This window comes from Nanorana parkeri, unplaced genomic scaffold (genome assembly GCF_000935625.1).
Source record: "Nanorana parkeri isolate BGI_ZX_2015 unplaced genomic scaffold, ASM93562v1 scaffold838, whole genome shotgun sequence".
NCBI classification, from domain to species: domain Eukaryota; kingdom Metazoa; phylum Chordata; class Amphibia; order Anura; family Dicroglossidae; genus Nanorana; species Nanorana parkeri.
The window spans coordinates 671,501-695,508 of NW_017307106.1; the positions used below are offsets into that span (position 1 = coordinate 671,501).

At 37.5% G+C, this 24,008-nt stretch overlaps 1 protein-coding gene across 1 annotated transcript; it reads right to left on the reverse strand.

The window, feature by feature from the left end:
- Positions 1-175: 175 nt before the first annotated feature.
- EDNRB (endothelin receptor type B) lies at positions 176-23,629 on the reverse strand. Its single transcript, XM_018565376.1, has 7 exons — positions 23,098-23,629; positions 9,950-10,062; positions 7,738-7,942; positions 7,327-7,476; positions 5,122-5,255; positions 2,755-2,863; positions 176-615 (listed from the first exon to the last, which is right to left on the reverse strand). Exons 1-7 carry the CDS (start codon positions 23,548-23,550, stop codon positions 466-468), a joined length of 1,314 nt encoding a protein of 437 aa, XP_018420878.1. The 5' UTR covers positions 23,551-23,629; the 3' UTR covers positions 176-465.
- Between the last annotated feature and the right edge of the window lie 379 nt (positions 23,630-24,008).

Sequence of the window (24,008 nt, forward strand, 5' to 3'; positions counted from 1 at the left end):
ATCTAGCCTTTCCTTTAGCCATAAATACATATTTTAACCTAGTGTAGTCCTTTTAGCCTTTGTTCACTAGTTACAAACTCTACCAGCAGCAGACCATCATACAAATAACTAACAGTAGGCCTTCATTCAAATATCTTTTCTTGAAGTACAGAGGTACTGTATTACAACATAATTTCATGTTCTTTTTTGGTGATTTCCACAACACGTGTTGGGCTTGCATAAGCCAAGTTGTTGGCAGTTGATTGCATACTTAAACATTTGCTGTTTTAATATAACTAAAAAGGCAGCATTATATTTGGAATTTACAAAACCTAGATGCAACCTGGAGCCATTGTTTAAGTGCTGTTTAAGTGTAGAACTGTAGGAGTGTTTCTTGCCTATTCTAAGAGGTTCCAAGTTCTCATATCGCCAATCTTCAGATCCCTCAGTCCTTCTTGAATTTCTTTTTGATATTATGAAAAATAATTATATGGACACGTTTTCTGTTTCAGCAAGGATGGACTTGGCTGCTGAAAACGTGTCATATGCATGATTATGACCTTCACATTTTATACAGGACTGCTTATCTTCCATATTTGTTAATTCTTTGGGTTGACACCAGCAGCATAAGCATGACTGAAAGGAAAAAATGAATACAAATGTTATAATATTGTCATCATCATTCATACATTTACGTAGTCAGCTGTCAGATCTATTTCAGAACAGAATATATGCTTCAAAATATTCATTTTAGGGTTTAGAATTGCATGCTTTTGGTTTTTATAGTAAAGCATGACACGTTGTTATTTAACTATAGGGAAGAGATCAGAGGCAGATATTTTAGAATGTAAATTAATAGCATTACAAAGGATTACAGTAAGGTGTATGTAAGGCCAAAACATTCTTAGGGAATGGTTAAGACCAGATCCAGGTTTTCTTTTTCGGTCTCTGCCCTGTCCGAGAGATTTCTCTTCTCATATTGGGGTCAATTTACCAAAGGCAAATAGGCTGTTCACTTTTCATTTTGAAAGACATTTTCCCTTAGCTTATTGAATGTGGTGAACATTCACTTTGCAAAGAAAATCACTTGCAAGTAATATAAAATAGCTGTAATTTAATTTTTCTTTAGTAAATCAACCACATTGTCCCAGAGATACAGCACAAAGTAAGACGAGATCTCTCCAAGTGAGCCCCTCTTAGACAATTGTCTAAAGTTGGCGATCCCTCACATCCTGTGGATTTTCCATTATTTTCTGTACAGGTGACAATGGTAACCAGGACCAATAGTAGGAGTAAATCTCCCAAGCAGAGACACAGAAAGTAATTAAAACATCACAGAGGTTCAAATGCTTCCACATTCTCTCTGAAACGACATTGTCTTTACATACACTTTTTAATAAAGCAGCAATAATATTTTGTACATTAGATCAGTCAAGACGGTGGACCACCATCTAAGGATATTTTCTGGGATTTTAGGTCTTGGAAGAACAAGGGGTTATTTATTTTTACTAAAAGGGTCTGCTCAATACTCAGCATAGAACAGTATTCACCCCTAACAAGTTAACTGATAAGAACAGAATGTTAAATATTTTTTGAAGACCATCTGGTAAATAAAATATGTAAAAATGATTTAACATAAGCTTTTTATCAACAGGATGTCTGATTTTTGTTTTATGGTGAACCATTTGAAAGGAAAAATTATGTTCCCTACATTTTTGATCCTGTAGCAAGAAATAAGGCCTGTGATCAACTTTAGATTCCAAACAGTCATTTTATACAAAACAAGATATACATGATTTGTTTTTAGTATAGTGATCATTAAAATAAGCAGAATGATACAATGGGTTAACTGACTACTGGCTTTCTTCTGACAAAAACTAGTTCCCTGTAGGGTCACAGTGTGGGAAAAAGGATAATGAAAACATACAGCCAGTAAGTAGTCCTAAACTCTTATTTGTATTAAAATATATACTAATATAAAATAAACTTGCTCTATAATATTGAAAAAATGGTTTTGCTACATCATAAAATCCCTGATTGTCCTCTCCTATGAGGCAAGTGGATGCATGCCAGAAATTTAATATTTTTACTAATGGGGGTGGAAGCATAGCTTAAAAAGAGGATTATTAAATGCATGATTATTGCGCAGGGCTAATAATTATCAAGCACAGCTGCAATAAGATGCAGTATTTTTTTTTCTCCAGTGTATATTTCTAAATTTGGAATTATACACATTCAAAATTTTTAGACATAAGCATAATTGTAAGCTTTTATACACCAAATGTATTTTTATAAACGCGAAAGTCCATTTGAAGTCACACAAATGGATATGCATATGCAGTCAGATTAACAATGTACTAACAACTTTTATTTTTCTAGACTAACTTTCATTTTTCAGTTACAGCAGCTGTGCAGGGAGTGCAAAGACACATTAAAAGCCAACATATTTAGACTCAGGACACTCCGATATGTAGCATATTCCATCAGACACTCCTCTACCCTTTTCTCTGCAATTGAATAAGGTGTGAAAACACTAGTGCTGAGGGGTGTGGCTTTTACTTGGCTGTGCCAGCATACAGCACTACAGTGTGAGGGCTGCATTTTCACTGAGAGGATGTATTTTGAGGCATTTCCAATCCTAAATCAGTCACAAACCTAACCTTTTGTGGCCACAGGACTATAAAGAGATAACAAGGTGAAATAATTCAATTGGCTTCAACAATACTATACAGTATATGTTATGTTAGACAGAACAAATCTTCCATCAAGTCTTACCTTAAAACATTTTTTATACTTTGTGCTTACTAAGTAAAGCGCAATTGGATTAATGCAGGAATTTAAGTTGGCCATGTTTATACCAACATAGTTCAGCAAGAGCAGAAAGCTGCAATTGGAAAAGAAAATGTGTACAGCTTATTGTCATTATATAATAGATAATGTCATTAGGTCACATATTAAACTTTATTTTATGTAGTATTTCCAGTATAATCTAAGAATACTATTTGCAAGTTTACAGAAAAACTATATGTTCAGTGAGCACCCCTTTTAAATTATTACCAAAAAGGTAATAACTGACTATGATTGTTGATGTTACTAATGAATTACTTGTACTCCATATTTTACTCCATATTATATGCAGATATTTGATACTGTATGCCAGGGGTAGGAAAACTCTGGCCCTCCAGCTGTGGTGCAATTACAAATCCCATTAGGCATTGCAAGACTCTGACAGCTACAGGAATGAGTCCCAAAGGCAGATACATGATGGGATTTGAAGTTCCACCATTGCAAGAGGGCCGAAGTTTGCATACCCCGACTGTATAGATTTGTAGATTCCATTTGTTGTCTACAAATAAATAAGTAGGTAGGATAAGTTTAATCACCACTCTTCATGAATAAGATAAGATGTATTACAAGATAGACCACTCAGGCTTGGTTTATGCAAGACAAAATGTATGGATGTCAGAAAGTTCTGTTTTATAACACCTGCTCCCACCAACAGATGGGGGTTGAGTTGAAGTGCATTAGAAAAAGTCTTGCAATCGGCATTCTTGATGAGTTACCCTGCGTTGTGTATTTTAAATCAATTGAAAAAGCATCCCTTATAAATGCATGTCTGACATAAAACCATGATGCGTGGCAGAATTAGCTCTGAAATTGTGTCCTGTAATTGTGTATAAAGTGTAGTACTAATGCCCAGTAATGTAACAATACTAATATCCAGCACTCAGTACGCCTACCTAATTTAGCATGGCACCTTTGTGGAGTATGAAAATAAAAAGCACCACTAATCTTATTTAATAAATGATCCAAATTAAATTGTAAACCTCACCTTACCTTTAGAGAATGTCCCAAAATTCATCATCTCTTTTACCTTGTTATTGCAGCAAGTAAGTAGAAACAGTATTTTTAATTCCTGAGAAATCATAACTAGGCATGTAAAATTCATGCAGTGGCAGCTGCTGGGAGCTCACTGATGCAAGCACACCCCCATAATTACATTTTCCAAAGGACTTTTACCTACACACCACACACAGGGTTATTCACCAAAGGGTGAACAGTTTGGAGAAGGCAGGAGAAGTGAACAATCTAGGGCAAAATAGCTGAACTAGAAAGTGAGCTGAATTGGGGATTTTTTTCCAAATCAGCTATTTTGTCCTAGATTGTTCACTTATCTTGCCTTCTCCAAATGCTTCACCCTTTTGTGAACAACTCTGACAGTGTTTGGATGGATGTCAAGGCAAAAGCACTGTTTTGCTGCCAAAGAAGTAAATGTAAGTATGTGGGCAGAGATGGGTGGGAGATAGGTGGATTTCAGTAGTCCAGGAGGCAGGGCTGACAATGCTGCATGGGATTTCAGCGCAGAAAAGATCAAACAGGAGGATAGGAGCTCATTGAATTTCTGGCAGATCAACGGGTATTTTTCTTTACTTGCAGCATTTTTAAGTGGATAAAACATGGACAAATGTGATTGTATTTCTGAGATGTACTGATTTTTTTTGTGCCCAGATATACATTTTAAGTTTTCATCTACATCAAGACTGAAGGGTGGTGCAAGTGTAAGACATGTTTAGGTCCTTCAGTGCCAGCTGGAGACAGTTTTTTTAAATATCTGCTGTTGCTAAGGTGTACATCAGTGGTGTAACAATAGCCGTAGCAGCCCACGTGGCTGCTATGGGACCTGCAGGTATAAGGGGGCCCAGTTAAGGACTGCAGACGTTGCTATTTACACTGACCCTGTGCCCCCTGTCACATTCCCAATCAGGAAGAGCTGATGTCAGATGTACAGGAGGAGACAATGCATATAGCTCTCCTGCTACCTGACTTTAATACCATTGACAGTAGTAAGGTCGCCGAGGGACCCCATCAAAATTTTGCTATGGGGCCCCACAAATTTTCAGTTATGCCCCTGGCGTACATACAATAATATTGTCGTAAGCAACCCTTACACCATATAAACCTAGTGCACATAAAGCTGAGTTATCTTAGTTATTGCATATACCATACATACTGTATAATTATGGTAAATCCCTTAGGCTATGTGCTATACATATCTTCTTATGGAATTAAATCTCCAAGTTCTGTCCCTGCCCGTGGTAGATATGTTTTAGAAATATATACATTTAGAAGATTTGTTCATACCTTAGAAGATCGCATCTCTTGACATCTGCAGCATCATAAAATATAAACTTGATCATACGACTGAGGTGCAGAGGTAGCCAGCATATGGCAAATACAAGAACTAGGCAAAATACTGTTTTAACCATATCTCGTCTCTAAAAGATATGAAGTACACAATATAAGTCAGTTAGTAAGCTGCATGACTTGCTTTGTTTCTTGTAGCCTTTTGGTATTCAACATTGGGCAGAAGCAAAGTTACCAGTAGAGCAACTCACAAAAGCAACAAATTGACATGAGAAATCCCCAATCCCCAAAGGAGCGCTAACATGACCATTGCCTGTAATCGATCTAAGGAGATTAGTAACATAAGCAGATTGTACATGCTTCATTTACTGATGGATGAAAAACAGATGGAGCCATCAATATACTATGAGAACTGCCTAAAAAACTCAAGGAAGTCTGGAGTCCTCTCACAAGCCCTACTATAGAACTGAGGGAAGTTTGCTTGCATACCTCAGGTCTCACCGGGGGCTGCTGACTGTCACAGCTGTGATCCCCTTCCCCGCAAGTTGCTCAGCTAAAACCAGCTAATTTGGTAGATTGCTGGAGGCCCACAGATTCCCCACTTTGCCCACTCTGAATGCTGGGCCTGTACAGAGTAATACTATAATAATAGAACCATAAATACTTTTCAAATCTGTAAAATACTTTTGTAATATCCTGCTCTCCTTTCCAGAATTCGCAAAACCAAACACTAATAACAAATGTATTATACTGACTGCAATAATTTGGTTAATCTGAGTCATTTCTTAAAGAGGAACTCCAGTATTTTTTTCAAATGAACCCTTACACAGGGGCTACCCTGCAGTGCAAGGTGTAAGTACTCATTTTACATAGTAACGCACATAGTTTGTTAGGTTGAATAAAGGCAGGGGTCCATCCAGTTCAACTTTTGTGTGTATGGGTATATGTGATTTTGTTCTAAGGGTGAAAATAAAGGAAATATACTTACCTGATCCTCAGTCCCGGCAGCCTCTTCTCCCCCTTCTCCCCTTGGCTCCAGCAGTCTAAGGGCCCATGATCTCATCATGTCTAATGCAGGCCCATTAGATGTGAGGACACCAAGGAATATATCACAGTCACAGTGGAGGGGGAGAGAGGTGATCAATGACCACAGCAGGTCTGAGGATCAGATGAGTATATCTTCTTTGTTTTCACACCTAGACCAAAACAAGCATTTACCATTGCAGCGTAGGTGCAGCCCCAATGCAAGAGTTAATTTGAAAAAAAAAAGAGTTCTTTAAATCTAAAATGTGGAACCCAATTCTGGATCTAGATGACTCGAATTTTAGACCAATTCATGCTGAATCATTTGAAATACAAGCTGTGGGTGGCCCTGCAACAACCACCAGTTCAAAAACAGTCAATTCAAAAATCAACTGAGCCAGGTGAAAAATTAGTTGCCAAACAGCTACTGCATCCTTCCAGATGTAGTAATTTTCAGGTATTCAGGCAGCCACGGGCGATGCAACTGCTGAATACAATAGCTAAAAGTGGAGATTCCTCTAGCAGTGTATAGCTAGCCTAGCCAATCTACTTTAGTTTTTAAATATTATCAGGTTGTTACATTTTTTAGTATAGTTTATGCCTATTCCAAAATTTGATGGGTCATTACAGATTTTGAAGGTTAGCCCCTGTGATTTAAGGCTTTAAAATATCCCTGTTTTTAATTAATGATCACCTTTACAAGTTCTACTTGAAAGCTACTGTAAATTAAACAGGCTTTATGTAAATTTAATGATCGCCACAAATTAAAGAAAAAGGTATGTGTGTGTATATATATATATATATATATAAGCTCCGGCCAAAACTTTGCTTAGTTTAAAAGAGAATCAGAATTGATTAGGACCTACACGTTTGTATTGTCTGCTGTGATTGCTCTGAGGAGCATTCAACTTTTTCCCTGTTCCACAGATAGAGAAAGCAGTGAGAGGAAGTCTCCTAAAATGAGGGGAAATCACACCTTTGACAGCTTTCACTAGTATAGGTGTCCTCATTTTGGTGTGATTGCTATTCACCTTCTGTCTGGTGACAACAGCCACCAGGAAAAGAAGAGGATGAAATCTTCCCAGCAAGGCCACAGATAATAAGGAAAAAATAGGGCCCCCAACTCTTCCCCATGCTATACAAAAACCCAAAAAAGTAAAAATTCAGTTTATTGCTTACCTGATTTAAGTGATCATTCATTGAAATCCCCATGGCACTTTTGTTCCGCAACAGCTGACAAGTCATCAGAATATAAAAGACTGCTGTCACAAGCAAAGGAAGGCAATAATAGAAGCTGAAAAGCCATGGGTCTTTGTAGGTCTTGTAGACCTAAAATGGGAAGTACATCAACAATGCATTAACAATGCTTCATATGTTGGCTAACCTCCTAATAGAAGCTTGTCAATATATTCTTTTATAACCTACATAATGCCATGATCTATCTATCTATCTATCTATCTATCTATCTATCTATCTATCTAGATATATCTATAGATATATCTATAGATATATCTAGATATATAAAAAGTACATTCATGTTTATATCCTATATAATTGCACAAATGTAGGTGTACAAAAAACACAGCTTACCTCCATGAAGGATGATTTTTGTTCTGGAAGGAGCATACAGATATCTATGCTACGTCCTTTGTAGCTTAATTTGAAAATATCAAAGCCTATGGCCTCAGGCACTGCCAGGACAACCGACACAATCCAGATAAATGCAATTTCCAGCAGAGTCCATTTGGATGTTCTATTTTGTCTAAAACGATTAGAACATGCCACAGCTCTATATCTATATGGACAGAAAAGTTTGAGTGGTGAGACAACCCCTACACCATATTTCACATCCTAACAGATTACTTTCCTTATCCTATTTACTTTAATCGCTCAAAGTAACCAAGTCTATACTGATGCTAGTCACACACATTGAAGTCTGATTCAACAATGTCTGTGTAGTCCTGACTGGTGGCCCCTTTAAAATCACTCAGCAGAATGTCATACCCTGGTCACAGTACATTTTCCCTCCATGTTGGTGACTGACAGAATGCAGGAAGAGGGGAGCAGAAGGAGGATTCTGATTAGCTGCAGCCAGAGCCTTGGCTTGGAGCATTAATTAATGTACAACTGTGACCCAAAGTCGGCATACAGTGGGCTACTGCTCGCTATCTACTGCCAGTTGAAAGCTGCATTGTCAAAAGTCACCCAGTGGGATCTGCCTCTCTAGAGCCAGATCCAGCTGTGCCCAACCCCTCACCTATCTGTTATTCCAGTGAGTGCTAAAGGAACAGGGGGGTGGTAATCCATGTGGGGATCAGCGAGAAGCCAATATATAGACTTGGCGGTTGACAGCTGCAGTGTCCCAGGTCAGCTCTAAGTATTGGGAAGAGTATATTTTATACTGCCAATACTTCTCCTTTTAAGCCTATGGGAACGTATTGTGCAGGTGTGGCTGATGGGCTTTAAGAGTAATTTTTTTATACATACAGTTACAATTAGTAATAGTATGTTGTTATTATTATTACATGTATTTTATATAGCGCCGGCAATTTTACGCAGTGCTTTATTTAGTTGCATATGCACATCAGTCCCTGGCTTCATGGAATAAAGTTTATAAAATCTGCGCTTATGGACCAAAAAAAATAAAAAATCAAATAACCAGTATTGAAGCTGCTGCACTAAGGACACTAAGGTCAAAGGATGTATATAAATAAGTGTGCATCGCTCGGGGTCACCAGTGGGTGAACTGAAACTATCGGGGCGTTGCATCTTTTTAGTTAAAGTGAATGAGCATTTGTAGCCTCTAGTGCATATACTGCCAATTTAATATCCTAGTGGCAGCCAGTGAATTGTAAAGTGCAAAATTTCACTCAGTGCAAATGTGCAATAAATATATATATAAATATTAAATGCATGAATACTAAACCTTAGTACAATAAAACTTGTGATAAATTAACCTTGCATAAAAACGTGCATCAAACTTGTCAAAAAGATCAAAGGCAAAAAGTGATGAATGATACCCCTTGATATTGAGCCCCTGGGGCGGGGCTATACATCTCAATACCACTTACAACACGGAAGTACAGGCTATCTACACACCGCCTGTGAACGGCTGATTTCTTCGTTTTTTACTGTAAGTGTGTACTTATTTTAAATAAATGTTTATACCTACAACACCATAAGGAGTTTCTTTTTATAATTCTCGCTAACCACTGACCTATGGGACACTGCTGGGACGGTTGCTGGGACTGCGTATCCATTGCTCAACTTCATATTGCCTACAGACAATAATGGTTTGGTGAGTGCGCACCCCAGAGGGGCGATTGACGTGGACACATGGTGTGGGAAAAAGACTTTTTAACACTTTCTGGAGTATTTTCATCATCAATATTTTTTATACAATTGGATTTAATATTAGACTTGATTCACCTAATCATTCAAACCTGGCTTCATGGAGCCTACAATCTAAGGTCCCTATTGTACAGACATACATACGAGGGCCAATTTAGACAGGAGCCAATTAACCTACCAGCATGTGTTTGGAGTGTGGGAGTCCAAAAAAGTACAAGAAGGGATAACATGCAAACTCCTTGCAGATAGTGCCCTGACTGTGATTCAAACCAAGGACCTCTAGTGCTGCAAGGTAGAAGTGCTAACCACTACACCACTGTGCTGCCACATTATTTTTAAAGTAACTAACTAATTTTCAAAGAAAATCAACCTATGTAAGGACAGCTTAAAACAAATCACTTACTTAACTCAATTAAAATAGTAAACAACGTATAATAAAAAGAAATGTTACCTATCAATACTGAGTGCACACAAGCTCAGAACTGTGATTCCCACTGAAGACTTCTGTAGAAATGGGACTAATTTGCAGATTTCAGCACCAAATGGCCAAGTCTGAGTAACAAGCTTTAAACAGAAGATAATTCAAATAAGAGTTAGTTACAAGTAATGATGGAATCACAGGCATATACATTTAATATTTTAGATGTTAGCCCTTTGACTTGTGAGTGTTCACATTATGAATATATTAATATATGGTGGGAGCTTTCCTTTTTTTTGACCCGTCAACCATTTGTCTCTCCTAATTTTTGATTAGAGATAAGTAAGGTTGTGGACCAGTTCTGATTCACTGACTATAGGTATCTACATATGTTTAGCAAAATCTACCTAAAGAAATAGCACTATTTTCAGCTTTTGATGACATGTTGCATGTTGCATTCTCAGAGCTATGATATAATTATTATTTCATGTCACAGTTGTACACTAACCATTTCATAATTAATATAAACACATCAGCAAGTATTAGGTAGAGTCAGTCAGAGGGTGCCTGTTGGTACCTCCAAGTCAGTGTTAGAGTGCAAAACTGAACGTTTTGGGACAGAGTTAGGTTACATTTAGGACCTGTCCTATGTGTGATACAGCTATTCTTCCCAATGAGGAATCTAGAATCCAAAGATTTTCTCAGTGACCAGCCTTTTTTTGTGTACTTTTTTGTAGTTGAGCAACAAATACAAGCCACATTATGGGTACAATTCAAACCGCTCTACACAGGCCTAAAACACTCTATTTTCAGGCATGTAACTGTAATATTGTTAAATCTCATTGGACTCGGTTGAAAATAATGGTCACTTTTTTAACCACTTCAGGACCACCCACCGTAAAAAAAAAACCTGTCTTGAAGCGGTTATACCAAGAACACGGCTGCTGTTTAAATACAAGCAATCTGACGACTGTACAGTCCTCGGATCGCTTGTACTGTGCGATGCTGTGTGCCCCTCCGCTGCTGGCTTCCCTGGGCTCCGTTGTCCACTGTGACTGATCCTCCGATTACTGGACCGGGAAGTGATGTCTATGACATCCCTTCCGATGTCACTGTGTACATTCTCCAGCTCTCAGAGCCAGGAGGAGAAGCTGGGGAAGCAGATCTCTGCTCCTCAGCTTCTTTGGGGTCCCTAGGTGACATTAGGGGCCTGAAAGACCCCTAATGTCTCCATAAAGGGGACCAGTTACATTAAATTTGCTATTACAAAGGAGGCTTCTTAGCCCTCTATGTGATAACAATAAAGTTTAGTGTAAAAAAAATTAAAGTAATATGAAAATTTATAAATGCAAAAAAATGTTTTTAAAGTTCCCCACCGCCACGTGCACACACGCTTCGGGTGTGTGTACGTGCAAAAATGAAAATTGTGCTTCACATGTTACATATTTTTACAAACATCAGAGTGAGAGCAATAATTCAAAGGTCATTAATCACTGGTAACACTAAACCGATGAGCAGTAAAAAATCTTTTAAAGCATTGCCTATGGGAAATTTGGGGTATTGTAGTTTTTTGCAGTTTCACAAACGCACACAATTTTAAGGCTTGAAATGTTTGGTATCTATTTACCCGGCATGACCCCGTCTTTTATATTTTACCAAAAAATTGGATATTATATTCTGTATCTGTGCACTTAATTTAATTTTAGTGAATTTTAACCTAAAAACACTGGTTTGAAAAACATTTTCGCAAATACTGTCTAACATAAATAATTGCAACTAGGATTTTTTATTCTACAGGGCCTCAGCTTTCAGAAAATATATAATAGTTTTGGGGTCTGAAGCTGTTTTCTAGCCAAAAAATCTGATTTTATCATGTGTGTGTGCAAATATCAAGAAATTGCTCCGGCCAGCAAGTGGTTAAATAAATAAATATCCTCATCTAGGTCAGTTAGAGCACTGCTACAAGATACTTTTCGCTGTGAGTTTCAAAGTTGCACTGAATACAGTATATGACCTCTCAAGATAATTAGTACTTACTATTGCAAAACAGGGCTGTAACCAACTAATCGATTATTCGATAATAAACAATTATGAGAATAGTTGTCAACTTATCTCATTAACAATTAATTGGTTGGATCACCTAGCTCTCTCCTCTATGCTGGGAGGAGGGCACAGCAAGCAGTGGGTAGGTGCAATACCCAGCCTGCTATTGGCTGTTGCAAGCTGAAATAGGCAAGGCTGTGCATTCCAGTGTAGTGTGATTGCAAAAAATTGTGCATGCAGTTCTATTCTGAAGCAAACTTTGTAACGCTGCATTTTTGTATTTTATTTTAAATTGATTTACTGTTTGTTTTAATCTGATTAATCGAAAAAATAATCGGCCAACTAATCAATTATGAAAATAATCATTAGTTGCAGCCGTAGTTCAATCTAATAGTATGTTGAAAGTTATCAGCATTCCATAGTGTGTTGTTTTTTTTGCAGATTTATCATCACATTATATAACAAAAGAAGCAGCCCCATATTTCGTACGGGCATTACAGGGACAGGAAGCGAGCACAAGGTCTCTCCAATGGGGTCACAGAAAGAAATATGGTTCATTTGAGATCAGTTTGGGAATGTAAACCCAAGAACAAAATGTAAAATATTGTAGGTTACCTATCTACCTATGTGATAACTGTTTTCATTTTCACTTTTCAGACTTTTTTCCTTTTATTTGTACCTGTAGATCCTGCTAAGCTCATACTTTCTGTCCTATGGTTACAATGTTATCAGAAAGTATGTTTAGGATTACAGAACGTCTCCCCTTTTCCTCTCTTCATAACATTGGAGGGTGTTCTTTAGTCCTAACACATTTTCCGAGAACACTGTTTGAGACAACACTGCAGAGTGCACAGGACCCTGAACAGCACCATATTTCTGGCAGGATCAAAGGCTATTTTGCACTTATTGAGCAGATAAAACAAAACACGTTCAATGGTATATTTAGCAGACCAAAAGGGAGCAAAAAAGAGATGTTCATTGTTAGGGTTTGCATATATTTTAACTTGTATAGAAGAATAAAAGAAAATGATGAAGCGTGGCAAGAGCAAAAATACAGTAAACACTGCTCCAAAACAATTTAGCTCAGAATTTAAACACTGTGTACACAGAAACAACCCATGGGTCCTGAATGTCACTTTTGAACTTGTAAAATTGGAGATTTGGAGATTAGCATTTGTACGCCTTCCAACAACCCCTACTGATTTTTGATAATCTTAATTAATTAATCTTAAAAGTATAGAATTAATTCTTGTCAAAAACTATTTAGGATTTGTACATACATTAAATATATTTCACATAAGAAAAAAAGGAAAAATATATAAATGAAATTATCCTTAATACACACATTGAATGATTCAATCATAATTAGCATAACTAAATACTGCCACTTAGAATTGGGGGTTAGAAGGACAATGTGGGAGATCTGGTCTTGACAATCAAATTGGTGATAGGTGAATACTTTTACGTATGGGGAAGAACATTCAGTACATGCTATGTAGCCTGTGGGTGGTACTATATTTCTCAATGCGTCTGTGTTGTCACATTAACAACAGTGAATTGCTGACATGGGTCACTTGGTTTTCAGAAGAATACTGTTTGACAAGACAATACATCCCTTTTAGAATGAATTAACTAAAAAACATTCAGACAGTGGGATATGTGTGAGGATAATTTGTCTTGTCATAAATGGAGTTTTAGTCCCTGAGACATCTTCATATCTCATTGTCAGTGTTTTAAAGTGTGTTTATTAAATAGTTTTCTGTCTTAACACTATAATTAAAAAGGCAGTATTTGTCTTCACCATAGGCTGTGAACTGTAATAGATAAAATTAGCATTTCTCATCTGCTCATGACTTAAATTAAAATTTAATAGACTGCTTGATATATACAGTGCATTGAGTTAATGGGGTAAACATGGAAGAAGTGGTTGAGCTGATTTGAACATATTACCTCTTTCTCTGACTTTGCTCCTCACTAAGGTCATGAATTCTTAGGAGTATTCCTGCTTGATGCAGTCATCGTTCAGCCAATAATTTTCCACCTAGTTCAGTCCATTTTTAAACCAAGTTTTGTCAAACTGGGTGGTGCTTGCAGGGTTTGCCGTGGCTCCGATTGAGCAGGAATCAGGCAAAATTTGAGCCATCTATGGCCAGCTGTAGTTTTTCCTAAATTTCATGGTCTATATTCAGTTCTACATTTACATCTGAGTAGCCTATAGGCCATACTAATAGGGAACATTCCTAAAATGTCTGACCCTGCATCAACCACCTCTCAAGTAGTGATGGCTCTAGCTCTAGGCACAGGTCTTCTGTACCTTATCATAAATCCCATGTATACCTTTCTTTTCAAAAGTAGAAATATAACTGCCTCTTCTGTAAAGAAAATTACAAGTCAAAGCCTGTTCTTTGGGGAATCAGGCTTACCGTCCAGTGAAAATTTAATAATGATGGTGTAAGGACTTACCTGCTGCGGGCCACGGGCACAGCCAGCATGTCATGTCCACGAGACTGCCACTGCTTCGGGTCCCACACAGTCAGGCATTGAGCAGGGATGATAGCAGGGATCTTCCTGTTGTGGAAGCTCAGCAGTTGTGGAAGCTCAGCAGAGATTGGTAGACCCCTGCTGCTGACAACAGTATATTGTTAGGGAAATGTGCACACACTGTGTATGCTGTTGCAGACACAGTGCATAATAGTGAAGCCAATGCCTCCTCCTCCTCCTGTGACATCACAGAAGCACCTGTGCCTATAAATACCAACTTCCTCCACAAAATGGAGCTTGGTTATTGCAGAGCTTTGTCTCTAGTAGTCCCTAGCCTTTGTTACCTACCTCTCGTACGACTTCCTGGTATTTTGACCCTTGGCTTTGTTACTCGACCTCGATTGTATTGCCACCTGCCCTGATCTGCTATTATGTCTAGACTACGAACTTGCCTGCAGATTTGGATACTCTGCCTATCTGTCCTGCTTGCCACTACTCCAAGGTGAGCGTATAACAATCTTGCTACTTGGATAGGAGCACCTTAGTACGGGTGGCTACCTCGCTTACAGACTCCTGCCTCTGACCCGCTGACAGATGGAAATGTATATAGTTGTTAGTATCATTCTATTCCGAGATGAACTGCAGAACTGTATTACATAAAACAGGCTTGGCCAACTAAAAGTGAAAAAGAAGACTTTCTACTAATAATAAATGCCTGAATATTTCAGCTTTGAACACTCTATTTAGATATCAGGGTCAGCTATAGGATTGTCCCCATCCCATCCCTGGCTTAAAAACTCTGTTTGTTACTTATACTTAGGTAAGGATTGGACAATTTAAAGATGTTTTTGCATATTATACCATTAAATATAGGGATGATTTCATAGCTAAAAGTGTAAAATCTTTGTTCTAATCTAGTTTACAATCAATAATAAGAGCTGCCAGTACAGTACAGACAGAGTTAATTGTGTTAACATTAACCTACCTCTCCCCCCTTTGTTTCCAGAGCAAAACTACAGATAACAACTTTTCCTTCAGAATATAGCATGTATTGTGCAAGAAACAATTTAAAGCATATGAGAATTATGCTGAATGAGAAACATGTAACAAATATAAAATAGGTATGGTCCTAATTTGGCTTCAAAAGTGAAAATACACTTTAAATCCACTTCTTAATTTCCTTTACTCTACTAGTCTTGTCCAGTGTATCAATGTATCGTTCTAGATTTAACATATGGTTGGAGATTTTCTCTTTTTATATGCATTTTTCTTTGGGTATTTTCCACAGGGTGGTGGTAGAGCTAGAGGGTTTCAAAATGTTTTCACAGATAGCCTTGTTAGCTGGCCGGCCCTATTAAAGAAACATGGATCTTGGCAGTAAAGTATAGGTCTGCAAATCACAGTAACTTAATATAATTCTGTAATATTTCCAAGATTTTATATTTTCCAGTGCAGTTGTGTAAGTAAAACAAAGGTTCTGTCCCTAAAGGTTGGATCAAACCAGCACACTGAAATAAAAGGAACATACGAAGCATTAAGAAGCTTCAGCTGTGGATACGAAACAATGGATTGTATGTTTGCCTATCAAGCACAAATACTTCTAAACTCTTATGCTGTCCACATATAACATAGTTAGTAGGTTAGAATGTAATAAAAGTAATTGCCATTAAATTTAATGTCAAATGTAAGTCATTCTGCCATTTAATGATATTTAACATTTTTACTGTTAAAGTACATTTATTTACATTTCCAATAGTTGGGCCATAAAATGTATATTTCTGTGAGTGTCCGCTTTGCATTTGGAAATCTTGAGTAAGCTCTCTGCATTCCTATCATTCTCTGCTTTGGGACTTCCTACTCCTCTAACAGGGTTATTCACAAAAGGGTTCAGAGTTTGGAGAAGGCAGAAGAAGTGAACAATCTAGGACAACATAGCTGATTTGGAAAAATTATCCAATTCAGCTCACTTTCCAGTTCAGCTATGTTGTCCTAGATTGTTCACTTCTCCTGCTTTCAAGAGTTTTCCTTTCTTCCTAATGTATTGCTTTAGATCTGAGAAAGAGAGGAAAACTCTCAAAAGCTTTTCTTTATAGCTTAAAAATCAATTTCAGAAAACACCAGGGCTGTGTAAATAATCCCCTATGTTATACAGCAATGCAGAATACCACCAGCTATAGAGGACTACAAATCCCAGTCAGCAATGTAACTCAGAGTATGGAGGTCAGTAATGTAACGCAGAGGTCAGTAATATAACGCAGAGTGCAGAGGTAAGTAATGTAGTGCAGAGTACAGAGGTCAGTAATGTGACGCACAGTGCGGAGGTCAGTAATGTGACACAGAGTGGAGAGGTTAGCAGTGTAAGATAGAAAAGGGACTTACAGTGCTGATGTGCTAATTCATATGCTCCTGTCCTCATGCCCTCTTCTTCCTCTCCAGGGGGGAGCAGCGATGTTTCCTCCATGTGAAGCCCCAAGCAGCCTTGATGTGCCTTCTCTGGCCCTGCAGCTCCTGCTCTGCTAAAATACACAGGCAACCAATGGCAGCTGAGGTGGGCGGAGGAAGAGACCGTTGGCTTCCTACTGCCATGGAGCCCGTACAGTGAAGCGGGCAGGCAGCACGGGCAGCCGTAAGTATTTTCAGCAGAGAGGAGTTGATAAAGGGAGATCGCTGCCGCAGTGGCGGTGGCATTGGCCGTTTTAAAGGGGAATCAGCGGAGGTGGAAGGGGGGGGGGGGAGTTCTAGGAATAACCTAGGGGTTTATAACCTAATTTGCAGCTTGCCTTTTTTAGATGCTCTTTCTGATAACTCCATGACTTAAAAATCCTGCTTAGTTATCACTGTCTGGGGGGTTGGGGGGAAATAACCCTGTCTATACTGTACTGGAAGATTTCATTATCATGTATAAACTGGATGAACAGGACTGCCTGCCCTAACAAAGGGGTTAAAGGTCTCAAGGCAGTGGGGGTGATTTACTAACCTAAACACACACACACACCAGGTGTGTGTGATTTTCACACAGCAAAACGTATTTATCAACCAAAAAGTCTCTAAAAGCATATTTCCACTAATGCCATATATGGAAAAATCATGCACATGATGCATATATAATGCTGCTTCACAGTTTAGACAAAAATGGTTAGCTCATGCATTTACATTCCTGCATTCATCAACGCAAGCAACATAACATAGAGCTAATTTATACCACATTACCTTGCAATTCATTGCAGGGCTTTGCACAACACACCTGCTGGGTGTGTACACACTACAAAGGTGTTTCGATTCCTCCCATAGATCATGCTGGGAGGGAACACATTACAGAGGTGTATACACGTTCGTGGTGTGTTTAAAAGGTTAGTAAATCAACCCCACTGTATCTTAATTAACTTAACCTGTCCTTCAATCTGTCCCTTTATCTGTTTACTGCCATCTATTCTAACCACTAGAGACTACCTGTAGTGTCCTATGTACAGTATAATCCACTCCACACAAACAGCCAGAAAGCTAAAAAAAATATTTTAACAATTATTTTAGGTATACTGTGTGAATGGGAACACATAACAAACATACAGTGGGGTTTCTCAAATTTGACTCAGAGTGTAAATATACTTTAACCGCTTGAAGACCGGGGTGTTAAACCCCCTTCCTGGCCAGGCCATTTTTCAGTATTCAGCGCTGCGATACCTTGACTGACATTTATTCCGTCATGCAATGCTGTACTGAAATACATTTTATATAATTTTTGGGGGACACGTAGAGCTTTCTTTTGGTGGTATTTAATCACTTCTAATGTTTTTTTTTTTTTTAATGTATAACAAAAAAGTACCCAAAATTTTGAAGAAAAAACCTGTTTCCCTTTGAAATGTTATGAAACATTTATTATCACCCCAATTTTTTGGTAAAATATAAAAGATGTGGTCATCTTGGGTAAATAGACACGAACATGTCAACCCTTAAAATTGCACACGCCAGCAAAATCGCAAAAAACTATGACACCAAAAATTGCCCATAGGGGACACTTTAAAAGCTTTTACCACTCATCAGTTCAGCGTTATCAGTGATTGATGGCCCTAGAATTATTGCTCTCACTCCGATGTTCACAGTGATATGTAACATTTGTGGCACAAGGGGTGCAATCGTCGTTGTCGCACGTAGGCGCACCCGGCTCATATTTGCGTGTGTATGTGGGGGTGGAGGACTTTAACATTTTTAATGTGTTTTTCTTATTTCTTTTATATGTGATTCAATTTTTTTCTGCTTCTTTATTATTATTATTTTTTTACACTTAATTTTTTTGCTATCACATAGGGGAGAAGCCCCCTATGTGATAGCCAATTTACTTGACAGGTCCTCTTTGTGGAGACATCAGGGGTCTCTAAGTTCCCTAATGTCACCTAGGGACCCCCAGAGAAGCTGATTCAGCAGAGATATGCTTCATCAGCTTCTCCCCAACTTCTGTAGCCGGGAATGACAGCTGAATGTGGAAGTGATGTAATGTAGCTCACTTCCTGCATTCTGACAGCGGAGGGGAGATCAGAGGGAGATCGTGTACTGAACATCCTTTGTTGTCCGGTGATAGAGCCACACTGGGCACAGCGGATCTTAGGACCGGCGGGGGCGCACACCAGCAGAAAATAAAAGCGACCGGGCGTCTCTAAAGACGCCCGGAACGCTTGTATGTAAACAGCCATCGCTGGCTGTTTACATTTTTGACAGCTTCCCCACTCGTGCACAGTGCTGGGCACCATGCACGAGTGAGGGCGGGTAGGGACGTCTTAAAACGCCCGACCGCATCTACAAGCCCCTAGTCTGGCCGTTTAGGTACATCCAATGTATGGGAGGTGTTTAAAGAAGAATCTGGCCAGAATAAAACATAATCCTTTTAGTGGGGTTGCCCCCGCACTGCAAAGGTTAAGTGCTTGTTTTGGTCTAGAGTGTAAAATAAAGAAGATATACTCATATGAACCTCAGCCCGGCATGCCTGTTAGATCGGTCCCTGCAACCTCTCTCCCCCTCTAATCCAGCGGTGGAATGTACCTTGGCTTATACACTTTATAGGATGTGATGACTCTTGAATCCTTAGACTGCTGTATTCATATTCAATAAATAATTATCCATAGGAGTCATATGTATGTGTCCCGTTTAGAAATATGTGTACAAAAGCACACATTTTCTTAATGAATATCAATCTTTGCTCAGTAAATAGATGTTTGGCAAAACTATGCAACAGTCTCATTCATGGAAATCTACTAATTGTATTTGAAGATATGAGAAGACTAGTATTGGCACAATCAGGAAACTAGCTGGTAGACATGTAAGCTGGTAAAAAAGTTTTGCTTCATTTTAATTCATATTTTTCATTCTTTTGGATTTCAGGTTTCTGGTCCGAACACCATTTCATTTTGTTATTCAGATTATGATCTTTCTGATTTTTTTATTTCAATTTCAGACAGGATTTTCTGATTGGCCAGCAAACAATGTCTGATTTATTTTTATTTTGAATTAAATTCGTGTGATCTGAAATTTCAATAAAAGAACATTCGGATTCATTTGAATTCAAACTCATTGGAAATCAGACATTCAGATGCATCCAAATGTCCAAATTCACAAAACTGAATCCGAATTTGCATTCAAAACGAAACAAAACTTACATGTCTATTAGCAGGTTAAAATTTTTAAATCATATTCTGTTAACCCAAAATTATACACTAACAATGCGACGTCCACAAATCTGTAATAACCCAACATTTTGATGTCAAACAAAATGATGATAACATTATGCAAATAATCCACAGTGAAACTCACATTTACGTGAAGCACAATCTCAATTGTGCAAAACTGTAATAATCAACTCCCAGAGTATTAGTGTTAAAAATATCATCACATGTGTAAAATCACAAAAAGCTTTTGCACATATACCCGTGATCATGATGTGTCAACATGTGCAGCCTTCTCAATTGTTAAGATCAAACTCCCATGTGCAAAGGTGCCTTTTCCTCCAACATAAATATTGCTCACTTTAACATATGCCTATAAAGCAAAATAACCTGGCACTGGGTGGTGCTTATAGTTAGTAAAGAGGAAATACACGGAATAATTGTTTTCCATGTTGGGTAAAGGGAGGCTCACCATAGGGTAGCCAGATAAACCCAGTCCATGCATTTTTAGTGATAATTATGTAGTGTAACATTAGAAAAGAAGTGATAACAGAAAATGTGAATGTGGTAAAACATCTACTGTGTTACTTCTAATTATATTAGAAAATGGAAAAGTGTTTTATTTTCTGGCTGTGCCCAAAAATATATTGTAGAATTTGAGGGGGGGATGGAGTAATTGTGGGATCTTTTACACTAGTATACCTTTAGTCTAAACAATTATATAACCACATGAGGCTCCTACATTTTGGTAAGGAAGACCCTTGGGTTTGATAAATCTTAATCACATTGAGTGTTAAATCAAGCAGCAGGTCATCCTTATTATTTTAGTAAGGAAATATTCTGGCGAAAAGAGTGCTAAGAAATGCAGCAGTACACTAGTGACACAAAGCCACAGATGATGTCATTTTCTGTTTGTATGAATGGTTTATTAGAATAGAAAACTTACTATGACTGGCCATGTTGCATAAATATTTACAATGTTCATAGACTTGACCCTATTTCTGCTTTCTTGAATTGCGCTAGAGAGTCAAATTAGTGATATGCCACAGTTGATTACTTGTCCATGGTACAAAAAGCCACTTCTAGGGGTTTTCACTCTCTACAGCACTGAAAAATTTGACCGCTTCACTATGTTTCCTTCTAATTGCAGTTGTCACAGTCACCCAACAAAATAGCTTTTTAAAAATGACTGATTTATGTTTTCCTAAATAATGAATTTGATATATCAAATAGAATCATTGAAACCATCAGCACATTTTCTGATAACTGGGTGGCCAGGAAATAGTGGCATAGGTTATGATGACATAGATGGACTTGGTGTACATTAGAAATGTTATTATTACGTTTGTTTTAGATTCATAGCTCTCGCAGTTATCTGACACATATTGTTCAAAGAAAATAAGCGAAACTTCTACAAAAGCTTGATGTTGAAAGTGTTCTGTCCCTAGGGGAATGCCATTTGCAGTATGTGATAAAGTAACATGTTTCCACTGAATCTGTCAGTGCCTGGATTAACATTATAATGTAATGCTAAATTCAACATCAGCATGGACATTAGGAATAACTTATCTGTATTGCCCATGCACAGACCAGTGGCAACAGTACCTGCCTCTGTTTAAAGGAAAAGGCCCGAAAAATCACAGATTTTCCACTGCTGATTATTTGGCATGAAAGAGCTAATTGTAAAAGTAATATTTAAATTGCTTTAATCTGCAACATTAAGATGTTGTTTTTATACGTGAAAGATTCCCTGTAATCTTCTTAGTATGGAATTGGTCAGAGTATTAAACATTGCTAGGCATGCACAGTCTGACCATATGGTTAAGTAGTTTTCATGTTAAAAATATGTATTTCTTTGAGGATTAAGACTGAGCCCAAAGGACAATGTAACTGATACTATGGATTAACATCTCCTTAAAGACACTTTCATATGTTACTCATATTCATTTGTCTACAATTATATTTTGTTTATATTACATATACGTCAAAGGAGACAAGCTATGTTCCCAGTTGTGTATTATTATTAGACACACTTATTTTACAGTAACATTGCTAATTCCCTAGAGCATTGTATGCCAATTTTTTCATACACAGCTAACAGTGCTAATCCTCTTATGTAATATCTGATCCCAGTTCAGCACTCTACATGACTTGTCTAGGATTATAAATGGCTTCCTCTTTGCTTTAACCTCTATGTCAAGTTTGGTATATTTACAGTACTTGCCCTTCTCCTTCCTCTTAGATCATAGCACACTATTCCTGACATTATTTCAGTACAATATAATTACTTTAAGACACTGAATTTATTTTTAGGGGGAGTGTGCACCTAATGCAAAACATGGGTAATCCAGAGGTTTTCCCTAATAACAGAGGGCACTATTTTCTGAAAAATGCATACATCATATGAACAGCTCTGTAGCACAAAATATTTTTATATTTTAATTTTATATATACATTTTATTTTAAATACAAGATGACATTGTATACCCTTGATTTTGTTATGCATCTTAAACAAAGCTGGATAAAAACATCAAAGCATGCTAACATTTGGGGAAAAAAAATTAATCACACCATATAATGTCTGATGGGCTATACATAGTTATTACTTATTTATTACCAATACACAAACTGTAAAGTGCTACCTGTGGGCTCCAACTGCATCACCTCCCTTTCTTCTATTGACATTAAATAAATCAGCAATTAGCATACAATAAAACACTAAAACAGGGTAATTAAATGGATCATGTGAAATAAATCCATGTCTACGATATCCCTTGATTTCTTAAGTGATAGACATGCATTTATTTTCTAATAATGATTAGATGTTACTTTCCCAACGTAGCTCGGTATTGCTGTTACAATTGCAACTCATTTTATTTATTGATAAAACACATGGTTTTATCAATAAAGATGATAAATAATGTAATGATGTCCTTGCATGAATTTCACTAATTAACCATAATCTTAGCCATAAGTCATGGAGGAACAGGGATCCTTCCTTACCTTAAATGTATTGATTGGCACGTCGATTATGATTTGAAGGAGATCTCCCAAAGCTAAACTGGCAATCAATAAATTGGTACCATTTCTCATGTTTTTATCCTTAAAGATGATCCTTAAAAGGGTTGCATTACCAATGATGCCCACTATGAAAATCAGGCAAGACACCACTGTGTTAATGTATTTGAATGTGTCCTGAATCATGATTTGTTTATCACACATTGGAGTCAATTTTCTTTCACCAGCCAAACCTTTCTTTTCCAATGTACTGTGGTTCAATGAGTTAGCATTCAAAGTTCGTAAATCAGCTGACTTCGCTGTCGTGGGCACGCTTCCCAAAAATGATAGTCCTTCATTAGGTAATGGTTGAAGGGATGGACTATTCTCTTCTCCAAAAACTATAACTGCAGACAGCATTAGCAGCATCATACCTGCGCACCACTCCATGATCTGCATGATGCTTCGGGTTAATAATTAATATTTTAGTTAATATACGTAGGTCTACAGAAGGCAAATCAATCAGTATTTCCAGCCAGGGCCTGGGCAAAATGACAAAAGGTGTAAATGTATTACAATCTAATCGTATATTATACTTTGATGTAAACTAAATTAACATAGCAATTTTATTTTTAATATGTAAAACAAGGCCAGTCTTAGTAGATGATCACTTAAAATGTAGCACGTATAAAAGATACAATATAAGAACAAGGACAATATAATGATTTTAATAATATCTATAGTATATCTATAATACAACATTTTTTTAATGTCATTTGTGTTAAAAAAAATTAGAACAAATTTTAACAAATAGCTGTACAAATTCTAGTCCCAGTGTACATTGGGTCATATAGTACCTCCTAGCTGTAGAAATCATATTGCTATTAAAAGATTGCATATTTAATTATCTATTAGCT

Excerpts from the sequence above, each read along its gene's own strand:
- EDNRB (XM_018565376.1), bottom strand. The coding sequence starts at position 23,550 with ATGCAGATCATGGAGTGGTGCGCAGGTATGATGCTGCTAATGCTGTCT. Across the intron at positions 7,477-7,737 it reads AAAAATCATCCTTCATGGAG|GTCTACAAGACCTACAAAGA; the intron begins GTAAGCTGTGTT and ends TTCCCATTTTAG. Across the intron at positions 616-2,754 it reads AGTATAAAAAATGTTTTAAG|TCATGCTTATGCTGCTGGTG; the intron begins GTAAGACTTGAT and ends TTTTCCTTTCAG.